This window comes from Podarcis raffonei, chromosome 4, assembly GCF_027172205.1.
Source record: "Podarcis raffonei isolate rPodRaf1 chromosome 4, rPodRaf1.pri, whole genome shotgun sequence".
Classification (NCBI taxonomy): domain Eukaryota; kingdom Metazoa; phylum Chordata; class Lepidosauria; order Squamata; family Lacertidae; genus Podarcis; species Podarcis raffonei.
In genome coordinates, this window is record NC_070605.1 from 2,687,387 (window position 1) to 2,712,734 (window position 25,348).

The window sequence follows — 25,348 nt, forward strand, 5'->3', positions numbered from 1 at the left end:
TTATCCGCCTTTTTGTGGGGGCAGAAGGGAAGCAGCGGCTGTGGAACCAGATCAGGTCAGGGGAAGCTGCCTTGTGGGGACAGAGACCGGGGGATGGAGCAATGTCATGGACTGGTTGGGCACAGAGGAGTGGTGGGAGGAAGCAGCTGGGGAACCAGGAAGGGAAGATGGCTCAGAGCCGAAGGAGTGGAGGTGGAGGAAGGATGAGCGGTCAGATGGAGAAGAGGGAGAAGCCTGGGAAGAGGAGGTGTCAGAAGCAGAAGAAGTAACAGGGCTTAGTGAACTGGGAGACTCTGTGGCAGAATGCAGTGCAGAATCAGAGGCAGAAGAGGAAGGAAGTGAGTGGGAGAGGAAGGTCGAGAGACAGAGGTGAGTCAGGAGAAGGAGGAGCCCCCGGGGCTCCCTCTCCTTCTGCCAGAAGCCACCCTCCCTGCTTGTCTCTCAGAGCCAGGAGACGTCTGACAATGGAGGAGCAAAGGCAGGCTGCACACTGGCGCACTGTTCAATTGCTTGCAAGAAGCTCGAGAGAGGAGGGGACTTAGAAAGCTGTGGGGAGCCGGGAGCCTTCACTCTTTGCAACTGCTTTTGTGGAGGAAGAGCCTCAGGGAATGAGCTGCTGTTCTCATGAGGCCCGAAACTCAGCCAAGTCTGTGAATATTGTGTTCTTGCTAAGAAAGTGTGAACTCCAGCTGTGTACTGTGGGATTTCCTGCCCATATAACTCTGACACCAGCCTTCTGAATGTCACCAGTAGGATTCATCTGTAGTTGCAGTTTTCATGGAATCCTAGAGTTGAAAGGGACCCCAAGGGTCATCAAGTCCAACCGCCTGCATTGAAAGATCATCCAAGACAGATGGACATCCAAACTAGGCTTATTTTATTTCTAAATTGATCATTGAATGCTAAAATTGGTTTCTAAGCAGTGGACAGACAAGAACAAATAGTGACCAGCATTCACTTAACCAGCCCCATCTTCTGCAAAATGGGGCCTGCCCCCAATCCTCCCCTTCTCCATGCTCCCATGAACCCCTTGAATTTGGCTGTAGGGCATTGGGAGGGAACCTTCCCAGAACAGCTCACGAGGAGAGGAGAAAGTGGATCCTTCCATCTGGGAAACTGGAATGCTTGTGTAGGCAGAATAACAAGGAAAACATAAGCTGGAGTACCACCTATTTGCACAAAGACGAATACCCGTAATTAAAAGCAGGAAAAAAAAAAAATTCAATTAAAGTGTTAAAATTAGCATCCATAATTAACATGTACAGCAAAGCAATCCTATTGAAATAACACAGCAATTAACAGGGAGGAAACCACAGAGCATTGTGTAGCAGATCATATATCTGCTGTCTCAGAGGAAGATATTTCCCTTTTTCTTTTAGGGGCCAGTGTGCTTTGAAGATGTCGCTGTTCATTTCACGGACGAGGAGTGGGCGTTGCTGGATCCTGACCAGAGAGCTCTGCATAAGGACGTCATGGAGGAGAATTGTGGGATCGTGGCCTCTCTTGGTAAGGCTCCCTGTGGGATTGTCATATCTGACTGGAAATTCAAAAAATACCTCTATGTGACAAACCTCATATATTTTCACAGAGCTCAACAGCGCCCCCTACAACACCTGGGAACCTAACGCCCCCACAAGAAACAGCAAGTTGCAGTTTTTTCTGTGAACCATTTCCCTCTAGTTCTTCACGATTCGGCTGGTCTGAACTGCCCAGGCCATCTCAAATGTCAGCTTCAGAGTTGTTAGGAAAGATAAGCAGCTACTATCAGGTTTTCTGTTTTTATTTTTGTTGCTATCAGTCTTGGGTTGACCAAAGAGATGACTGGAATTGGAGATGGAGGGGATGCCATGACTGGGCCAAATAAAATCCGTCCCAGAGAAGAGCCAGGCTTATTGAATCTCAGGTAGTAGTAGCAGTGATGATAATAATAGTAATAATAAGACTTCCGGGTTAGCGCCAGCGCTTAATGGCGGATTTCTCCCGGAGCTCCGGGAGAGATCTGCTTCGCGGGTTCGGGTCCCGTAGCTCACGGCGGAGCGAGGACCCTCAAAAATCACAGGCGCGTAGCCTGTGAACTGGAGACTCGGCGGGCACCTTTGCGCCCCCCCGACGTTGTGAAATAGCCTTTTTAAAGGCTAAGGATCAGCGGAGGGTGTGTGGAGCGGTGCTGAGAGTCGTTTTCACCCAGCCTGCGAAGCGAAGCCGCGTCGCCATTAGCGGAGAGTGCTGACTTCTTCCTGAGAATTCGGATTAAAAAAGAGCAACTTTCCGTGAGTAGGACTGAGCTTATATTAAAATTGGACGCTAAAATTAAAGAAATTGGGCACCGAGACGGACAAGCACTAAAAAGGAAGTCTGCTTTCCGTTCTGCAGCAAGATTAAAGCGAAAGGCATTTAAGCTGTAACTTTTGACAGGAGAGTTTGCGAGCTAAGAAATCCAACACCAAGTAAAGAACTCCCTCCCCAGAAGGCAGGAGGGGGGGGAAGAAGATTGTAAAGGGATTTCCTGCCTGTTTTAAAATAAATTGAACTGTTTACCGCTGCTCCTCTACCTGGGGGTCGGACTGCTGGAGGAAAGGAACCGGTTAAGGACGGTCGCTACAAAAAGGTTAAAAAGTAACTATAATATTGACTTTGGCTACTCTCAACTTGAAACATTCTATTTAGCTACACAGTAAGTTATCTGCAGGATACTATTGATTTGGATCTTTTACAAACAAAGGGACTAGGAGGGCTTTTGCCTTTTGGAAGGTGTGGGAACAACTTGAAGTTTAAGAACTGACTTTACGCCCTCTAGAGGATTTGTGAACAGTTTCAGCAACAAGTGAATTTAAAGCCTGAGAACTTTTTCCTACTGACAGCTTAAGAGTGTGGGAATGACCTTGAGTGAAAGACTTTGTTATGGCAGATGGTAAACAGAAAGAAGATTCACAAGAAACAACTTTGAGATCTGGTAGACAATACAAAGCTGATCTTTCTATGCAAAGAAGGGCCTCTGTATCAGGGGCCTCGGGAACTGCAGCTGTCACAAAGGTAAAAGTGAAAACAATGTCTTCTGAGGAAGCGTTTGCAAAGGCATTGGGGAAAATAAATGATTCTTTAGAGGAATTAAAGAAGCAAGGTGCTGAAACAAATAAGAAAATTGAAGAAATCTCTGGGAAAATTGATTTAAATACTAAAAGTATAACTGACCTCGGGAACAAAGTGAACTCCAATGCAGAAGCAATTGGGAAATTACTGGAAGATTCATCCACAACACGAAAGATAGCTGAGGAAGCTAAGGAAATTGCTACTGCTGCCGAGGAAAAATTTCCACCGGTGTACAGGAAACTAGATGAGTATGAACTGGCACTTTCTATGCAGGATATGCAACGCAAGGAGAAGAACTTGAGGATCAGACTTGTGCCGGAAAAGGAAGGAGATAACTTGGTGGATTACTTGACAAAGGAGTTTTCTGACTTTTGGAAGCAGGAGCTGAAAGAAGAAGAGTTCAAGATAGAGAGTGCATTTAGGTTGGGAATAAGGCAGAGGAAGAATAGACCCAGAGATTGCCTGATAACTTTAAGATCCAAGGAAGAGAGAGATAAAATATTGAACCTGCACTACCAAACAACCCTTCGAATTGAAGATTTTTATATTGAGATCTTTAAAGACATTCCCAAAAGTATTTTGGATGCAAGAGGTCCTTACAAGGATTTGGTGACACTGCTGAAAAGGAACTACATACTATTCAGGTGGGAGTTTCCCCAAGGCCTGTCTTTTAAATACAAGGGGAAGAAAAGAAGAATAAAAACAGTGAGTGATAAAGACAAGTTCCTGGGAGAACACGAAGAAGACCTACAGAAAGAGACCTATCCAGGAGAAGGACACCCTTCAAGCAAGGGATCACTAGATACGGACACAGAACCACCGACAAAAGACGAACAACAACTGGGAGCTGTAGGAGGAAGCAAGTAACCCCATCATGGCTTTGCAACTTCTAACCTGGAATTGTAACGGTCTAAACAATCCCCGAAAAAGGAAAAATATATTTCATGCTCTAAAGAAAGACCAATTGGACTTGATTTGCCTACAAGAGACTCATGTGACAAGAGCACACAGAAAATTATTAATAAACAAGAGACTGGGACAAGAATTTATATCTTCAGACAGAGTAAAAAAGAGAGGAGTGGTGATCTATGCAAAGGAAAATCTGCAACCGAAACAAATCTTTAAAGATGACCAAGGAAGATATTTGGCAATTGAAATTCAATTCCAAGGAGAAAATTTTTTGATAGTGGGAATATATGCACCAAATGAAGGGAAAGCAGAATTTTTTAAGAAGTTGCATGAGACTTTAATGGACTATATGGATTACAAATTAATCATGATGGGGGACATGAATGGAGTAGTTTCAACAAATATGGACAAAGCACAAAGACAGGTTGTTACAAAAGATGGAAGACTACCAAAAACTTTTTTTGAAATGACTGACAATATGGACTTGATTGACATTTGGAGAACAAAACACCCATTAGAGAGAGAGGGAACCTTCTTTTCTGAAGCCAAAATGACATGGACTCGGATTGACCAAATTTGGGTGACTAGCAGTATGGCGTCGAATATAAAGAAAATGGAAATCTGCCCAAAAACTCTCTCCGACCATAACGCAGTAAAGATGGTGATGAAGCAAACAACAACTGGTTCCTTCAGATGGAGAATGAATGACACCTTATTTAGAGACGAGGAGATCTGTAAAAAGGCCCAAAAAACTCTGAAAGATTATTTCGAAATCAATTTAAGGACTAAAGTAGAAAAAAGAATAGTATGGGACGCAAGTAAAGCCGTGATGAGAGGGTTTTTGATACAACAAAATACATTAAAGAAAAGAAAGCAAAACGAGAGGAAAGAGAAAATTTTGGAAAAGATAAAAGAAGGGGAAAGGAAATTAAGACTGAAGCCAAAATGGCAAGAGATTTTGAGAGAAATTAAACTGTACCAAACACAATATATGGAACTGATGAATCAAGAAATAGAATGGAAAATTAAACAAATGAGACAAAAGACTTTTGAATCTGCAGATAAATGTGGCAAGTTATTGGCTTGGCAAATAAAGAAGAGACAAAAACTCAACACGGTAACAAACTTAGAAGTGGAGGGAAAGAACATATGCAACCCAGTGGAAATTAGGAACTGTTTTCAGAGCTACTTTAGACAACTGTATACACAAGGGCCGCAGAAAGAAACAGATATACAACAATTCCTCGAGAAAAATGGGCTGAAAAAGATTTCGCAGGAAAGTAAGACAATTTTGAACCAGGAGATATCAGCACAGGAAATAGAAGATGCCATTCAAAACACGACGCTGGGCAAATCACCTGGACCGGATGGATTGACTTCCAAATATTACAAAGTTTTGAAGGAAGGGCTTATACAACCTTTGAAGGAAGTCTGCAATGAAATCATTGAGGGGAGAAGGGCACCAGACACGTGGAGGGAGGCCTACATCACACTTATACCAAAGACAGAGACTGAAAAGACCCAACTTAAGAACTACCAACCCATCTCGTTACTAAATGTGGATTACAAAATTTTTGCTGATGTTTTAGCAAAGAGATTGAAAAGAGTTTTGATGGAGGAGATTCATGGGGACCAAGCGGGCTTTCTCCCGAAAAGGCATTTGTCGGATAATGTAAGGAATATAATTGACATTTTGGAGAAGCTGGAAGTGAATATAAATACTAAGGCTGTTTTGATATTTGTGGACGCCGAGAAAGCCTTTGACAATATATCTTGGAGTTTCATGTTGAAGAACCTCCGGGGGATGGGGGTAGGCCAAGGGTTTGAAAATGGTATAAGTGCAATATACTCTGAACAGAAAGCAAAATTAATTGTAAATAATGTGGTTACAGAAGAGTTCAAGACTGAAAAAGGGACACGTCAGGGGTGCCCTATCTCCCCATTACTTTTTATATCGGTCCTGGAGGTTTTGCTTAATATGATTAGGAAGGACCAGTTGGTCAAAGGGGTTCAGGTCGGAGCTAAACAATACAAATTGAGAGCATTTGCAGATGACCTAGTACTTACTTTACAAGAGCCAGAAGCTAGTACGAAAAGAGTTTTGGAAATAATTCAAGAGTTTGGTCAAATGGCAGGATTTAAATTGAATAAGTTAAAAACTAAGGTATTGGAGAAAAATTTAACACAGATTGAAAAAGAAAGGTTTCAGAATGAGACGGGGTTGACTGTGGTTAAAAAAGTGAAATACCTGGGTGTGAATATGACAGCTAAGAATGTGAATTTATTTAAAGATAATTATGAAAAAACTTGGACAGAAGTGAAAAAAGATCTGGAGATTTGGTCAAACTTGAAGCTTTCCTTGTTAGGCCGAATTGCAGTTATAAAAATGAATGTATTGCCAAGAATGTTGTTTTTGTTTCAAGCATTACAAATAATGGATAAAATGGACTGTTTCAAGAAGTGGCAGAAAGATATATCTAAATTTGTCTGGCAGGACAAGAAGCCCAGAATAAAATTTAAGATATTAACGGATTCAAAGGAAAGAGGGGGGTTTGCCCTGCCAGACTTTAAATTGTACTATGAAGCGGCAGCTTTCTGCTGGCTAAAAGATTGGCTGCTTCTTGAAAACACAGACATTTTGGATTTGGAAGGTTTTAACAATATTTTTGGGTGGCATGCATATCTGTGGTATGACAAGGTTAAAGCGCACAAAAGTTTTAAAAACCATATTGTCAGAAAAGCACTATTAAATGTCTGGGTCAGATATAAAGATTTGCTGGAAAATAAAACTCCAAGGTGGTTGTCGCCAATGGAAGCTAAGGCAGTTAAAAAGTTAAATATGGAGTCGAAATGGCCAAGATATTGGGAAATTCTGGAAAAGGAAGGGGACAAATTGAGATTGCAGAGTTTTGAAAAATTAAAAGGGAAGGTGAGAGATTGGTTGCACTATCATCAAATAAATGAAGTGTTTAAATTGGACAGTAAAATTGGCTTCCAGGTGGAAAAATCAAAATTGGAGACTGAATTGTTAGAATCCAGTACTAAGAATTTGTCAAAAATGTACAATTTGCTGCTGAAATGGAACACACAAGATGAAACGGTTAAATCAAGTATGATTAAATGGGCTCAGGACATTGGTCATAACATCTTGTTTGCTGATTGGGAAAAGTTATGGACCACCGGGATGAAATTCACGGCATGTAATGCCTTAAGAGAAAATATTATGAAAATGATCTATAGGTGGTACATACCCCAGTCAAGCTTGCAAAGATTTACCATTTGCCTGATAATAAATGTTGGAAATGTAAAGAAAAGGAAGGCACATTCTTTCACCTCTGGTGGACGTGCCCGAAGATTAAGGCATTCTGGGAAATGATCTATAATGAACTTAAAAAGGTATTTAAATATACCTTTAATAAGAAACCAGAGGCCTTTCTCTTGGGTATTGTCGGTCAAGGGGTGTTAAAGACGGATATAACTTTCTTTATGTACGCCACAACAGCAGCTAGAATACTCATTGCGAAGTACTGGAAGACGCAAGATTTACCCACTCTGGAAGAATGGCAGATGAAGGTGATGGACTACATGGGCTTGGCAGAAATGACGAGCAGAATCCGAAACCAGGGAAGAGATGCAGCGGAAGAAGAATGGAAAAAATTTAAGGACTATTTAAAGAAATATTACAAAATTAATGACAGTTAGAATGATGTTGGACTAAAGTAAATGGTTACTATTAGTAATGGTTAAGACAAGGAGAATAAGGATGATTAGCTTAAATTTATAGCAAAATAAGGGAAGATTTGCTGAACAATTGAATAGAATTTGGAATACAGAAACGGGAGGCATGAGGAAGTCGAAGAAGAAAGGTTTAAGAAATTAGGACATGAAATGGTACTTGTTTCTTGTTTTGTTTTTTGTCCATTGTTTGTTTATGTATGTTTTGTTTGTATGAATATAAAAATTGCTTAATAAAAATATTATTAAAAAAAAAGATAATAATAGTAATAATAATAATAGTATTTTTATTTATACCCTGCCCATCTGGCTGGGTTATCCCAGGCACTCTGGGCTGCTTCCAACACATGTATAAACATGAAACATAAATAATAACAATCTGATCCCATATAAAAAGTACATTAACTTTAAAATGAACATCTTACACTAGTGGCCAAAATTGTGGATACCTTTTGTGAAAAGTGCATTTCTGAGGTTTGATGGCTCATAACACCACTTTTTTTGGAATAATACCATAAAATTATATAGCAATGGAAAGATAATTTAATGAAGAATTTAATGCAAGAAATTTTATGAAGGAGTATTTATTAGAACAGCAGTCATAAAGAAAAAACGTGAAACCATTGGTAACCTTTAGCTTTAATAACGGCCTTACAACGCCTTCGCATGGAGTGAACCAAGTTTTTTAGTTCTGCAGCTGTAATAATGTGACACCAAGACTGAATTATTGCCTCTATTAATTAGGCTTTATTGCTGGGTTGCTTCTGACTAAGAAGTTTCTTTAGTCGGCTCCATAGACTTTCAGTTGGGTTAAGGTCTGGGCTATTCCCAGGCCATTCAAGCAGTGGAATATTATTATCTTCAAACAACCTTTTGCACACAGCAGCAACATGACATGGAGCTGAATTCTGTTGAAATATAAAATAATTAAATAAACAAATATTTATACAAACATATGTAAATGCTTCAATATATGGGGAAAGATCACATGCAGAACGCTTCAGTTTGGGCTCAAGTATTTCATTTATGTATTTTGGGAAGTTTACATTTCCATTGTCAGTGTATGAAAATGCAAAGGACCTGACTTCCTTTGTCTCCTCAGCCTGGTCCTCAGACCCTTGTCGGCATAAAGGAGTCCACAAGAAGAGTGCCCTTGCAGAGTATTTTCTGCTTTTATTCTTAAAAGTCTTTATCTGCAAAACAACCGACCAACTGTACACACATCAACACTACCAGATTTCACCAACCAACGCACACCCAACACTAACATTGACCACTCTATATCTACAGGTACAATTAGGAGAAAGGTGGCATGAGTCATTGTAGGCCGCTGACTCATGCTGACTTGGTTCTTTTAGCATTAAAGAAACAGCGGCCAATTTATAGCCGTGACACCCATTAATGACACAAATTCATAACACTAGCTGGGTGTTTCACAGTCAGTGTAATGCATGTAGGATGTAAATCTTCTTTGATTCTTCTACTCCCGTATTTCATGCCATCACTACCAAGCAAGGAGATTTGGGTCTCATTGCTCCAAATAACCCTATCCTATTGTTCCGCTGTCCAGTTAACATGGGTTTAATCTTTTCAACCTTTGCTTGAGAGAGAACAATGGCTTTTTCCTTAGAATTCTAGCATTTAGACCAGTCCTTGCAATCAACTTCACATTACATTGCACCATGTCATCTTGTATACAGCCAGATGATTTTCTTCTGTCACGTGGGCACAGTCTCTCCATTCTTCGATCATCACTTGCTGTTGTGCAACTTTTCCTGCCTTTACCAGTCTGAATTTGGAGTGAATGAGTTTCTTCTTTTTTAAAAATAAATTTTATTAACAGGCCAATCACATCACATTAATTCCAAATAACAATAATTCCAAATTACATAGCCAATTTTTTTAATTTTTTTGTTGGGGGTACCCATGCTTCAAGCTCCGAAAGGGATCCGATCATCTCTCTTGCTGCTGCTTTAATTACACAGTTCTGTCAAAATAATATTCACAGTTCTGTTCAATCTTCTCTTTGTTGTTTTCGTCATCTTCTTGTTGTTATCTCCTTTCTTTGTGATCTCTGATAATCTCCACAAGCGGGTTGAAGACAAACATCGTTATTTCCTGTGTGGATTTTACACTCATCCAAGAGCCATAAAAGTAGACAGACGCCATTTCAACACCTCCGTACAAAACATTCCGACAGTCTGTCCTGATCTCCCCAGGCCTGCCGCTCATAAATTTTCTCAGGGGGCCCTGCTAGGCCGAACCCACACTCCAACGTAGTAACAGCCATAGTCCTCCTCCCCCTGGATTCCTGCGGGCGAGCCTGCCATGATAAATCTCTTTTTATAACTGCGTCACAAAGGACTTACTTTCGTTTCCCGATGCTCCCATAAGCCACGTTCTTGCATAGTAACTAATTTCCACACAGTTCTTATTTCTGCTGCTTGTGATCAGTAATTGCAACAATTCTTTTTTGGGGGGAGGGGAATTATTGGGTACTCACATAAGACAAAAAAAGAAAAGTTTTTCTCCCCCCTCCTTTTCAGTCTTGCTCCGACATACCGATCCTTTGATGAATCTTCTTCTTGATTTATTCCTCTTCTTGATTTATTATTAAGTCCAGCCCGTCGCTCCTCTTCCCAGAGATCCCTTTAGTTAGCAGTCCTTATTCCCGATCATCGCTTGAGGTATGTGCGTTTGCTTCTGTTCTGATTGTTTATTTTGAGCTCCCGCAACTAGCTGCGCAGATCAGAGACAGCGTCCAGGAGAGCTGACCCACACGAGGGCTTTTGTGCCTAGTGCCCTCACCCCCTTTCGAATCTGGGGGTGAATTATGGGCACAGCAGGCAAGGCAGCGTTCCCCATTCCCTTGGGGTAACGAGGGAGGCTGCATACTCCCATAACAGCCTCTTAATTACCTCGTGTGAGCCAGAGAGATGGTATTGTCGGCCATCCTCCGATGCGCCCCCTAGCGGCCCCCCGTGAATGAGTTTCTTATACCTCTTCAAAAATATAGAAAGGCCAGCTTTGGTTAAGTTTTCCCCAATCTTTCTTCTAATTTCTTCATAACTGTAGCCTTGTTCACTTAAAAGTATTAGTTTACATCTCTTTCTGGGTAACCAGTCAACTCTTTGTGCCATTTTTAAAATTTTATTATGTTCTGCAAACTCTCTAAATGAAAGAACACAAAAAAAACCAGCCAACTTGATAGCAATCACATAAGACACTAACAATAGTCAACCTAAGCAAGTAGTGCTTCTGCTTCCTATTTCTGGTTATTTGGCTATAATTTTTGATAGAATACAGCTAATTGAACTTGGTTGCATTATGTTCTTGCTCAAATTATTTTTCCACTGATATATGATTTTATGATATTACTCCAAAACAAGTGGTGTTATAAGCCATTAAAGCTCTGGAATACACTATTTCCAAAAAGGCTTCCACAATTTTGGCCACTACTCTATATCAAACAAAGGAACATTCAACAACTCATCAGAATCTAATAATAAATATGTTGGTTAATGACAAACAACAAAGGTAATAAACACACACTGAACTCCCTTCCGTTCTTCTTTATTCGTTCCTGAGGCTCTAATCCCTTTTTGTCTCCATTGCAGATTGTGATGAATTGGAAATTGAGAACAAAGGTGACCACAACAAAATCCCCAGAAAGGAGAAGTCACATAAAAATTTGGAGTGTGGAGAAAGCTGCAGTCAGAGCTCCCATTCCACTTCCCATCAAAGAAATCTCATTGGAAAGAAGCCCTGTCAGTGCGTTGAATGTGGAAAGAACTTCACTAATAGCTCCGATCTCACTTGCCATCAAAGAATTCATACAGGGGAGAAACCCTATAAGTGTGTGGTATGTGGAAAGAGCTTCAGTAAGAGGTACAATCTAACTTTCCATCAAAGAATTCATACAGGGGAGAAACCCTATCAGTGTGTGGTATGTGGAAAGAGCTTCACTCATACCTCCTCTCTAACTTCCCATCAGAGAATTCATACAGGGGACAAACCCTATCATTGTGTGGAATGTGGAAAGAGCTTCACATGTAGCTCCAAACTCACTTCCCATCAAAGAATTCATACAGGGGAGAAACCCTATCAGTGTGTGGAATGTGGAAAGAGCTTCACTCGTAGCTCCTCTCTAGATTCCCACCAGAGAATTCATACAGGGGAGAAACCCTATCAGTGTGTGGAATGTGGAAAGAGCTTCACTCATAGCTCCTCTCTAAATTCCCACCAGAGAATTCATACAGGGGAGAAACCCTATCAGTGTTTGGAATGTGGAAAGAGCTTCAGTCACAGCCACAATCTCACTTCCCATCAAAGAATTCATACAGGGGAGAAACCCTATCAGTGTATGGAATGTGGAAAGAGCTTCACATGTAGCTCCTCTCTCACTTCCCATCACAGAATTCATACAGGGGACAAACCCTATCAGTGTGTGGAATGTGGAAAGATCTTCACTGTTGGCTCCTCTCTCACTTCCCATCAGAGAATTCATACAGGGGACAAACCCTATCAGTGTGTGGAATGTGGAAAGATCTTCACTGTTGGCTCCTCTCTCACTTCCCATCAGAGAATTCATACAGGGGACAAACCCTATCAGTGCGTGGAATGTGGAAAGAGCTTCACATGTAGCTCCTCTCTCAGTTCCCATCAAAGAATTCATACAGGGGAGAAACCCTATCAGTGCGTGGAATGTGGAAAGAGCTTCAATCAGAGCTCCTCTCTCAGTTCCCATCAAAGAATTCATACAGGGGAGAAACCCTATCAGTGCGTGGAATGTGGAAAGAGCTTCAGTAAGAGCTCCAATCTCACTTCCCATCAAAGAATTCATACAGGGGAGAAACCCTATCAGTGCGTGGAATGTGGAAAGAGCTTCAGTAAGAGCTCCAATCTCACTTCCCATCAAAGAATTCATTCAAAGGTCAGAAAAACCCTTCATTATAGACTTCCGGTTGGCTCGCCCGATTATGGCGGACAGGAGTTCTTTCGTGGAAAGGGCACCGGCGCTTCGAAGACAGGGGAGAGTCGCTAGAGCGCAGCGGCGCCCCGAAAAACCCTCAGATTGAGGACCTGGAGTTCCTGCAGGTGCCGGGAACGACTCCCCTGCTCCCCGTAAGCTCTAAAAAAGAGGGCTGAGTGAGAGCGGGGTTGGAGACATTGGCACTATTGAAACAATTCGCTTCCTTCAAAGCGCGAAGCTCTGAGTCCTGCGATTGTGAGCGGCCAATTCCTCCAAGGGAAAAAATTTTTTTGGACTATCCCTCTTGGAAATCGTGAGTAAAACGATTTCATTTGGAATTTTGAATTGGGAAGGAAAGGGATTTAAAAACAGAGGTCAATCCCTTTCACTGAAGTAAAAACGAAAGCAGCTAACGTTACCAAAAGCCGCAACTTTAGTCTCATCTTTTAGAAACTTTCAAGTCTTTCCTATATCTCCCTTTCTAGCAGGGGGAAGGGGGGGAAAGACAAAAAACAAATTTCCCTGCAGAAGAATTAGGGATTTTTCCTGAGCTGTTGTATCTTCTTTGTGGAAGCAGACCTCCCGGGTGAGGGGAGGCTAGACTCCATTGTGACGCAACAAAGGGAATGGAAGCTTTCAACTTTCGTTTTCCACTTTGGAAAAATACAAAGTAACCACAGCCGCCAGAGCTCAACAAATACCTGGAACTCTGCAACTAAGTTAAAGACTTGAAGTAAACTTTTGGGACTTGTTTAAAGGAGAAAATAAAGACTTGTACTTATATTTACTAGATTGAAAGACTGTGGTGAGCAAAGACTCTTACTCTGGAGTGGGGATTTTTGCAGCTGGGAAACAGTCTGCTTATCCTATTGTCTCCCTCTTTTGACTGTAGCTGACCTGGGGGGGGGATAAAAATATGGATGGGGCTGACAAAGGAGACAAGACAGAAAAGTCAGAGAGACTGGAAAGAACAAAAATTAAACCAAGAAGAGAATCTAGAACACCAACATTTGAAGAATCAGTAATGCAACTTCTTCAGGAAATTAAAACAGAAGTAAGAGGGAATCAAAAAACCATTCAAGATTTGAGGAGTGACTTTTCTGAACTGAAAGAAGACCTGAAGACAATGAGGTCCAACATTACCTCACATGAGGAAAGAATTACACAACTGGAAACAGTAAAAATTCGGGATTTAGAGACTGTCTAGCAGCAGGCGTTAAATTTGATTGCGTTTTTGGAATTAAAGGAGAAGGAGGCTCATCTGAGACTGAGGGGAGTGGTCCAGAAGGAACAGGATAACTTGAAGGGTTGGCTCATTGAGGAATTTTCAACTTACTGGGAGATCTCAAAAGAAGAATTGAATTTGTGGATTGATAAAGCATATAGATTTGGTCCTAAAAAAGATTCTAAAATCACACATGACTGTATGGTGATTTTTAAAACAAAGGAACAAAGAGACATGATACTGGGTAAAGGTAAAGGTACCCCTGCCCATACGGGCCAGTCGTGTCCGACTCTAGGGTTGTGCGCGCATCTCACTTAAGAGGCGGGAGCCGGCGCCGTCTGAAGACACTTCCGGGTCACATGGCCAGCGTGCTGAAGCTGCACTGGCGAGCCAGCACCAGCGCCGCACATGGAAACGCCGTTTACACTTCCCGCTATAAAGCGATACCTATTTATCTACTTGCACTTAGGGGTGCTTTCGAACTGCTAGGTGGGCAGGAGCTGGGACCGAACGATGGGAGCGCACCCCGCCGCGGGGATTCGAACCGCCGACCATACGATCGGCAAGTCCTAGGCACTGAGGTTTTACCCACAGCGCCACCCGCGTCCCTATAATGATATTGGAACATCACTATAAAAAAAGTTTAAAGATAGATGGGAAAGTGGTGATCTTGTTCAAAGAGGTCCCATGACATTTTTTTATCTTTGAGAAGTAATTATTCAGATCTGGCAACTGCCCTAAGGAAGGAAAATATCTTCTTCAGGTGGGAATTCCCAGAGGGTCTTTCCTTCAAATTTCAAGGGAGGAAACAGAGAATCAGAACTGTAGGAGAGAAGGAGAGATTTCTGGAGAAAAACGCAAAAGAGCTTGGTTTGGAAAGTTCCCCTTCTCTGGCTGTAGGGGCTGAAGGACCCTAAAAAATTAAGATGTCTTTAAGAATTTACTCCTGGAATGTTAATGGCTTAAATTCCCTGGAAAAAAGAAGTCAAGTTTTCCATACCTTGGCAAGAAACAATTTGGATATAATTTGTTTACAAGAAACCCATGTTACTAGACTACGTAGAAAAATTTTACAGAATAAAAACTCGGACAGGACTTTATTTCATCAGACAAGGTAAAAAAAAGAGGAGTGGTGTTTTATATTAAAGAAAAATAGAACCCCAAGCTTTTGTTAAGGACAAGGAAGGGAGATACATTGTGGTTGAAATTACAGCACAAGGCGACAAATATCTTTTATTGGGAATTTATGCACCAAATGATGGAAAAGTGGACTTTTTTAGGAACTTGGACTTGAAGCTCAATGAATGTTTGGATTACAAAATAATATTGATGGGAGATTTGAATGGAGTAGTCTCCACATTAATGGACAAATCACAAGAACAAAAAGTACAAAATGCAGGCAGACTTCCAAAACTGTTTTTTGAGATGGTGGATAAATATGACCTGTCAGATATATGGAGACTACGAAATCCGACTGGGAAAGATTACACATTTTTCTCAAATTCCTCCCAAACATTTTCAAGAACCTATTATTTATGGATTACCAGAGATTTAACTCCAAGGGTATCAAAAATTCAAATATGTCCTAGGACATGCTCTGATCATAATGTAGTGTTATTGGAAATGAAATTGTATCTGCAGGGTTCCTTCAGATGGAGGATGAATGATGGGTTGTTGAGGAACGATTTGGTGGTGGGAAAGGCCCAAAAGACTCTAAAAGAGTCTTTGAATTAAATTTGAATTAAATATAAATACAGAGGTAGAAGCAAGAGTCATTTGGGATGCTAGTAAAGCTGTTATGAGAGGTTTCCTCATACAACAGAATGCTATAAAGAAAAAGATACAAAGTGAAAAAAGGAAAAAATTCTTTCTCAAATAAAAGAGAAAGAAAAGAATTTAAGATCAAAGCCTAAAAGCCAACAGATACAAAAACACATTAAAGCTTTGCAGACTCAATTTTCTCAAATTATAAATCAAGAAATAGAATGGAAAATAAAATTAATGAAACAGAGAAATTTTGAATCTGCAAATAAATGTGGGAAATTGCTGGCTTGGCAATGAGACAGAAACAAAACACGATCACAAATATTGTAATGGAGGGTAAATCTGTGGAAAACCCTGGGGATATTAGAAAATGTTTTCAGAAATATTTTAAACAACTGTATAAAAAAGGTAAAGAGGATAAAGATAACATTGAGCAATTTCTTAGAACAAATGAAATGCAGAACATTCCCGGAGATAAAAGATCACTACTCAATGACATGATTACAAGACAGGAGGTAGAGATAGCAATAAATCAGATGCAATTGGGCAAAGCCCTGGGACCGGATGGATTATCTGCCAAATATTATAAAACTTTTAAAGATTGGTTAATTCAACCTTTGGCAGAGGTATGTAATAAGATACTGAGAGGGGAGAGGGCTCCTGAAACCTGGAGAGACGCATATATAACCTTCATACCAAAATCTGAACAAGATAGATCAGATGTAAAGAATTATAGACCAATTTCATTACTTAATGTGGATTATAAGATATTCGAAAATATTCTGGCTAATAGATTGAAAAATTGAGAAATTGTTGCAAGGATTTTAAGATGCTCCCAGGGGCTTTGTACCTTGAGTACATATATCACAGATATGACATAATCAGATACATCGCAAACGGCAACAAAAAATAAGCTAACGAGCGTATTCAAGCCTCTCTCCTGGCCATGTAAAGAGTTTCCTCCCAACTTCTGCTTTTTAGTTTGAACATGCAGTCTTAACCTTTTCCCCAGATTTATAGCAAGAAATAGAAACTTAAGGCAAAAAGGAACTTTGGCTGTTGAGCTCCTACGCGGCCATCTGCTACAAGGGACATTCTGCGGTTTAGCATCTTCCTGCTTCACAGCCCAGACCCTGTCTGGACAAGGGGGGGTGGAATGTGCCAGCACATCAAATTTATTGCTTCCCCCTTCTTGTTCAGTGAGATAGGGAGAGAACAAGGAGGTACTGGGACAAAGTTCATTTCAGATTTCTCAGATCTAAGCAATTTGCTATTAAGCTAAGCAGAAGCTTTCACGATTCAATCATGGATCATGGATTATAAAATCATTGTAGAAATATTTGGTTATATATGAATATATTGATAATTGATAACTGATTGTATGGATAACTGATTATATGAAAAGCATAAGGGTAAAATGTTGGGATACTGCCAGGGAGACAAAGGCCATGAAGCCCCCACGTCGATTCCGGACGATCCATCGATCTCCTGTAGATACAGTATCAGTCAATTAGCGACACGAGCTTCAGAAATAGCTTGCCACATTCCAGAGCTGGTGCACGCTCTATCAGCAGACTTCACACAACGAAAGATGCACTCAGGAGAGCATATTTACAACTTTATTCAGCGTTGGTCAGAACAAAGAAAAAAACATGACTGCCTGCTTCGATGTCTCAGGCACAGAGAGAGAACAAAAAGCAATAGACAAACAGAAACTTCCTGTGAGCAGGAAATACGTAGGCTGTGACTCACAACAGCCTGTACCCTTTTTAAGGTGGAACGGAAATATCCTCACATAAAATTCCTCCAGGTCCTGCTTCATTCCCCCCCTTTCAAGCTTAGAAACAGGATTCATCTGTTTCCTGAGCTTGACTCTCATGTTGAAGCCCAGAATAAACCACTGTTCCTTTTAGAGGAATTTGTTCTCGGGGGGTCTCACAATGCAGTTGCTCATACTCGTGGTCCTCCATCTCTCCTTGCACAGGAGGCAGAGCCCAATATATAGCAAGGATTTGAGGATCAGTGAGATGATTAATATTTCGGGCTATCATTCCTCTAAGCAAAGACAGCAAGGGATTACACAGGGAAGCAACAGGAATATCACCCCTCCTATTGCCAGAGCCGTCAGAAAGCTATGCACCCACCCCTCTCCTGGAATCCAAGACCACATCTTCTCCCAGGGACTCTGAGTGGGCCTGTAACTTTTGCAATTCATCCTCGATTGTTTTGTTAAGGTCATGGAATTTGACCTGGCATTGGCCTTTACGGATAATTTTACAAAAACCGCCAGAGCGTGCGAGGAGGTAATCTAAAACTAAGCAATGAGAGAGCATCATTTGCGGAGAAGGCTTGCAACAATATAGCATGGGATTTTATGTTGAGAAACCTGGAATATATGGAGGTTGGTAAAGAGTTCTTCAATGGAATAAGGGCAATTTATACAGAACAAAAAGCCAAACTGATTATAAATAATGTAGTTACAGAAGAAATAAAGATACTAAAGGGAACAAGACAGGGATGCCCACTTTCACCATTATTATTTATAACAGTGTTAGAAGTCCTTCTGAATTCGATTAGACAAAATAAGAAAATAAAAGGAGTGACAATTGGCCAAAACGAATATAAGATTAAAGCGTTTGCAGACGATTTAGTAATAACGATGGAAGAGCCAATAATTACAGTAAAAGAAGTATTGGACGAAATTGAACAGTTCGGAGGAGTGGCAGGCTTTAGACTAAATAAGAAGAAAACGAAAATGATTGCGAAGAATGTGGATCAAAGTGTAATTGAAATAATGCAACAGCAAACACAGATAGAGGTGGTTAAAAAGGTGAAATATCTAGGAATATGGGTAACTCCTAAAAATATAGATTTATACAAGAATAATTATGAGCCAGTATGGAATGGAATAAGAAAGGACCTGGAGGTGTGGGGAAGAATGAAACTGTCATTTTGGGGAAGGATTTCCACAATTAAGATGAATGTGCTACCAAAAATACTATTTTTATTTCAGACTATCCCCATAATTAAGGGGAATAGGATTTTCAAAGAGTGGCAAAGAGCGATTTCAAGATATATTTGGCAGGGCAAAAAGCCAAGAATTCAATTTAAGTTGTTAACAGATATAAGAGAAAGAGGAGGCTTTGCCCTGCCTGACTCGAAATTGTATTATGAGGCATCATGCCTTTGCTGGTTGAAAGACTGGATTAAATTAGAAAATTAGAAAGGAACTGCTTGACTTAGAGGGGTTTGACAACAGATTTGGATGGCATGCGTATTTATGGCATGAGAAAAAGAAAGTCCATAAAGGTTTTGAGAACCACATCTTCCGAGGTCCTTTAATTGAAGTATGGGATAGGTATAAAAACCTATTAGAACCTAGAGTACCACACTGGCTATCTCCTTTAGAAGCTATGAGTGTAAAGAAAATTAATATGAGAGGCAATTGGATCACATATGGTCAATTGTTATTTAAAGAAGGAGGAAAATGGAAAATGAAACCATATGAACAGGTTAAAGAACATGTATATGACTGGTTGCATTATTTTCAAATAAATGAAATGTTTAGGAAAGATAGTAAAGAATGTGGTTATGCTGACAAGGATTCTAAATTTCAGACTGAAATAATAGATAATGATGTTAAAATTTTATCCAAAATGTATAAGCTGTTGCTAGAATGGAATTTAAAAGATGAAGAAGTTAAGTTGGTAATGATTCACTGGGCCAGAGACTTTGGTTATAACATACAATTTGAGGACTGGGTAAGACTTTGGGAAAGAAAACTTAAAATTTACAGCATGTATGACGTTAAAAGAAAATGTTATGAAAATGTTTTATAGATGGTATATAACACCGGTAAAACTAGCGAAAATGTATAAGACATGCAATAAGTGTTGGAAATGTAAAGATAAAGAAGGTTCTTTTTACCATATGTGGTGGGAATGTAAGAAAGTGAAAGACTTCTGGGAAAAGATATATAATGAATTGAAGAAGATTTTAAAATATACATTTATAAAGAAAGCAGAGGTCTTTCTGTTAGGAATACTAGGAAATGAGATAAAAAGAAAGGACTATAAATTCTTTCAATATGCAGTGACAGCCGCAAGAGTGTTACTGGCCCAAAAATGGAAACAACAGGAAATACCGACAGTGGAAGACTGGAGAATGAAGCTGTTAGACTATGCGGAGTTGGACAAATTGACAGGGAAGATTAGATATTTAAGAGACCAAAAGTTCATCGAGGACTGGGGGAAATTTGTGGAATATCTGGAAAATATAAGTGAGGGACAGATAACGCTAGAGGGATTTAAAGAAGCACTGTGAAAAATTAAGAAGTATTGTCTAAAGGGAATAGAAAGAAAGATATAAAAAATGTCAATATAAATCTAAGGAATGCGTAATTTAAATAATGACTATGGATGATTTACGGAAAAGCTGAAGGAAGTCCAGAAAAAGAAGAATTTGTGAAAAATTCGATGTGAAATTAATATGTGTTTTGTTTTTGTTGTAAACCAATAAAAATTATTTTTTAAAAAAAGAGAGAGAGAGCATCATTTGATTCAAATCCTCTGTCTGCCTGCAGGGAGCGTAAGACATGGGTGGTGGCATTGATAGTTTTCTCCAATCTGCTCGTGAGGGCAAACAATGCTTCTCGGTTTTGTTCAGACACAATTCCCGGGTATATGCCCATGGAGAGGAAGCCAATGAAGGCTCCCTTCACTCCTCCCACTGAGCCAGACAGGAAAATCTCATCTCTGCATTGCTCACCTGGGGCTTCCCTCCTCATTCTGCTTCGGAGGTGGGGCATATGGTGATCGGCCGCTACCGTAACTGGGAAAGTGAAAGCACCCACTCCCACACATTGGTAATTGCCAGGATGGAAATTGGTTGCCGATCCATCATATAGAAACCAAAAATTGGGGTCCTTGATCATCCAGCCAGAACAGATGGATCCTTGTCCTGTGAAATTAACCGAATACTGAGGGAAATGTGGTACAGATCTGAAGGGGTGGTATTGTCTTGGTAGGAGGCATTGAATGAACCTCATAGCCAAAATTTATCAGTGCATTGTGTATAATTTCCCAGCCATCCTTTGTCAGTGTGGCACTGTACTTGGGGCCAATACTTCCATTTGGAGTTCCACGCTCCAGTGGAGTGACAACAAAAACACAAGCCTTGAGTGGTTCTAGTGAATCGGATGTATCGGTAGGGGGTGTCATTCATTTCGGAAGGTGGGGCTGCGAAGAGGCCACTTTGATTGTACAGTAGGCCTGCCAAAACAACGCCAGGATCCTTGATCAATCCTGGTATGAGAGACATGTCAGCTACCTTCCTAGGGTGTTCGTAATACAGGGTAGCATTCTCCCCATATATTTGGAACATGTGTTCAGCATGCTTTACAAAGGCATTTCCTTCTACCACTGGGCTCCTCTGGACCCACATGCATCTCAGGATTAATAGGAACTTCATCCTCATTTTCCAATCCTGGGTCCAAGGGGTTCAACGGTATCAGTACTGCCTCTGGGTTGGTGTTTTCACAAAAGTAATTCCTGTATACCCAAAAGAAGAGAACAACAGCAAGGGCCAGTATTATTGTAAGAAGGATAGGTGGCAGCCAGGACCAGGGCATCCCTTGAATGAGATATAACCCCCCGCTCAGCCGCATCCAGGGGAACTTATCAGTGGTCCCTGGGTTCTGGTCGAGCTGGAGAGGTCAACTCACACTGTATACACTCTGCTACTGCCACCTGGAAGGGACCTGTGGGTGGTGGAGGGGGAAAAGGCTACTGTGACCAGTATGGTGGGAGGAAATGCCCCTTGGGGTGGTGGATTAGAGAACCTGACTACAGTTCTCTTAGGTTCCACTGTCATTTACCTCCGATAGGTTGGTGTAGGCCGAAATCCCTCCAAGGGTATGTGCCACAATTGCCTTGGCAATGCTAGTACCCAGTCAGGTATATACTATTCACGGCAATATAAAGGGACATGAAAACCATAATCCGCCAAATAATCCACCCACTTATCAATTATATTCCCTTGCCCATTCACGTTTCTTACTACTATCTGTACAGGGGGCTTGTATGCAAAATCTGGCACAAATTCGGGGCTGGCTGATAATTCAACTGGTAGGGATCTTCCCATCCGCTGGTGCAGCTCCTCAATCTTCAGGTGTGCGTAGACTCACTGGCTTTCAGGTGCAGTGAGAGCAGACCTGTTGTCCCGATGCCCATGTTCCTACCCGCTTTCGGTGGGGCTAGGAGCAAAGGTTACTGGTGAACTTCAACTTCAGAGGGTCAGACGGGTTCAGCTCACATTTCCAATGGCCCTCAGACAGCTTCAGACGAGAATGATGAATCCAGGGGGTCACCTCGGCTACTTTGACAGCAGTAGGCATTGCCAATAGGATTGTGAAGGGTCCGCGCCACCTAGGGGTCAGTGGATGGCTTTTCCACTTTTTTACCCACACCTCGTCCCCAGGCTTGTGGGGATGTATGGGTTCAGCCAGGCTGATTGGCGTGCGCTCGAGGGACCACCTGTTGAGAGAGAGAAAAACACGAGAGAGAGACTGGATTTGCTCTGCTGTAATCTGCCCCGCCACTTGTGCTAAGTCTGCTTTGATCCCTGTGGCAATTGGAGGGGGTCTTCCATAAAAAAGTTCAAATGGGGAGAGTTTTAGTCTCTTGGTGGGTGCACATCTGATCCTAAACAAGGCTATAGGTAACAAGTCCACCCACTTGCAATGAGTTTCCTGGCATAATTTAGCCAGCTGTGTTTTAAGAGTCTGGTTCATCCTTTCTGTTTTGCCAGAACTTTGAGGTCAATAGGCAGCGTCCAGTTTCCACTGTATTTGTAAGGCTTTGCATACACCATCCACTATTGAAGCAACGAAAGCTGGTCCATTATCACTGCCTGTACATCTTGGTAGCCTAAATCTTGGGATGATCTCCGTTAAAAGGCGATTAATGACTTCCTGTGCCTTCTCTGTTTTCGTGGGATATGCTTCCAGCCAGCCTGTCATGGAATCGACAAAGATCAAAAGAGCCCGAAAACCTTTTGCCTTAGGCATCTCTGTAAAGTCTACTATCAAATTCTCCATTGGCATTGAGCCTGTCTGTTGTACTCCTGGCGGAGGCACTGGGCCTTGCTTGGGGTTATTTTTGGCACACAGGAGGCACACACGTGATACAGCCTCCGCCAGCTGGGATAGCCTGGTTATATAGAATTGTCTGCTCAGGCTTTCTCGCAGCCCCATAGCTTTTTCTGTGGCCCCATAATGAGTGGACTCATGAAATTGTTTCACTATGTCTCTGCCTAAGGCCTCTGGGACAAAGACTCGCTGGTCTGGTAGGATAAACCATCCCTCCTGGGGTGGGATTCTGTTCCCCTCTTCTTGAAGGGCCCATGCTGCTTCTGCCTGTGTATAAATGGGTTTCATTTGTTCTACATCAACCGCTGTCGGTAAAAGGGAAGCTGTTATAGAAGCGGGGGGGGGGGGAGGGAGGCTGCTCTAGAGCAGCCTGTTTTGCAGCCAAATCTGCCAGATGGTTCCCTTTTGCGGTTTTTGTGGCTTCTTTTGCGCTCTACGTGGGGCTACCTTTGAAGGTGACTCGGAAACTACAACTAATCCAGAATGCGGCAGCTAGACTGGTGACTGGGAGCGGCCGCCGAGACCATATAACACCGGTCTTGAAAGACCTACATTGGCTCCCAGTACGTTTCCGAGCACAATTCAAAGTGTTGGTGCTGACCTTTAAAGCCCTAAACAGCCTCGGTCCAGTATATCTGAAGGAGCGTCTCCTCCCCCATCGTTCTGCCCAGACGCTGAGGTCCAGCGCCGAGGGCCTTCTGGCGGTTCCCTCATTGCGAGAAGCAAAGCTACAGGGAACCAGGCAGAGGGCCTTCTCGGTAGTGGCGCCCGCCCTGTGGAACGCCCTTCCAGCAGATGTCAAAGCAATAAACAACTACCTGACATTCAGAAGACATCTTAAGGCAGCCCTGTTCAGGGAAGTTTTTAACGTGTGATATTTTACTGTATTTTTGGTTTCTATGGAAGCCGCCCAGAGTGGCTGGGGAGGCCCAGCCAGATGGGCAGAGTATAAATAATAAATTATTATTATTATTATTATTATTATTCTTTGCTGTGGCCTCAGCAATGCATTACAGCAACCTTCTCCGGTGCCCTCACAGCTTCTAAAAGTGTCTCTAATTCTGAGCCATATTTTAGAGCTTTCCCTTTTGCTCCTATGAGTCCTTTTTCCTTCCATAAGGCTCTGTGGGCATGCAGGGTTAAAAAGGCAAACTTTGAATCTGTATAAATATTTACACGACAGCCTGCTGACAGCTGAAGAGCTCTGGTCAGTGCTATGATTTCTGCTTTCTGGGCTGAAGTTTCTACTGGCAAGGGTTGTGCTTCGATTATCTCCTCCAAAGTCACCACTGCATATCCTGCTCTCCTCTCCCCCTCCCTGATGAAACTGCTCCCATCTGCAAAATATTCCGCATCAGGACATTTTATAGGCTGGTCCTGTAAATCTGGATGGCTGGAATACACCATGTCCATTACTTGAAGGCAATCATGGGGCTCTTGGTTCGCTGACTTGGGGAGGGGTAGTAAAGTAGCAGGGTTCAGTGTTTACAACTTGCACTTGTGGGTTTCCGCACAAAAGCCCTTGATATCTGGCCATGCGATTGTTGGAAAGCCTGTAATTTCCTTTGTATTCCATCAAAGTCAAAACAGCATGAGGCACATTCACATAAATCCCCTGTCCAAATGTGAATTTAAATGCCTTTTTAACCAACAAAGCTGTGGCAGCTACTGCTCGCAAACAGGGTGGCCACCCTTTAGCTACCGAGTCCAGCTGTTCTGACAGATAAGCTACCGGTCTCTTCCAGCTGCCCATTTTTTGGGTTAAAACGCCTGTAGCAACTCCGCGTTGTTCATGCACAAAAAGCTGGAATGCTTTGTGGGGGTTGGGCAAACCCAGGGCTGGTGCCTGCATCAGTTTGGATTTTAATGCATTAAAGGCTTCCCTCTGCTCAGCGGGCCACTCAAAATGAGCATTCTCTCTTCCTTTTGTGCTTTCGTAAAGAGGCTTAGCCAGGTTGCTAAAATCAGGGATCCAAGTGCGGCAAAAACCTGCTGCTCCCAAAAATCCTCGAAGTTGCCTGCGGCTAGTAGGTTCCTTAATAATAAAAATGGCTTCCTTTCTCTCAGATCCCAATGCCCTCTGCTGGTGGGAAATGTTAAAGCCCAAGTATTTTACAGTCTCTTGGCAAATTTGAACCTTTTTTCGAGATACTTTGTTTCCAGCCTCCCAGAGGAGGTACAGCAAGTCTTCCGTGGCCTTTTTACAGGTCTGATAAATCACAGGCCAGGATCACGTCATCTAAATACTGCAGAATCACAATCTTCCCAGGTACTGATGGGAATTTAGATAAATCCTGAGCTAGGGCTGTTCCAAAAAGTGTTGGGGAATTTTTGAACCCTTGTGGTAAACATGTCCAGGTTAAGTGGCTTTTAGTCCCATTGTAGAGATCTTCCCATTGAAATGCAAACATTGGTTGGCTCTGGGGTGCCACACGGCAATAGAAAAAAGCATCTTTTAAATCCAACACTGTAAACACGGTTGCCTCTGGTGGAATCAATCCTAGAA

General features: G+C 41.8%; 1 protein-coding gene and 1 pseudogene across 1 annotated transcript; both read left to right on the forward strand.

The window, feature by feature from the left end:
- LOC128412277 (zinc finger protein 420-like) overlaps window positions 1–25,348 on the forward strand; it is a 309,743-nt pseudogene that overhangs the window by 360 nt on the left and 284,035 nt on the right.
- LOC128412070 (zinc finger protein 883-like) lies at window positions 22–12,807 on the forward strand. Its single transcript, XM_053384919.1, has 3 exons — window positions 22–55; window positions 1,380–1,506; window positions 11,352–12,807. The coding sequence occupies exons 2-3, from the start codon at window positions 1,473–1,475 to the stop codon at window positions 12,776–12,778; spliced, it is 1,461 nt and encodes a 486-aa protein (XP_053240894.1). The 5' UTR covers window positions 22–55; window positions 1,380–1,472; the 3' UTR covers window positions 12,779–12,807.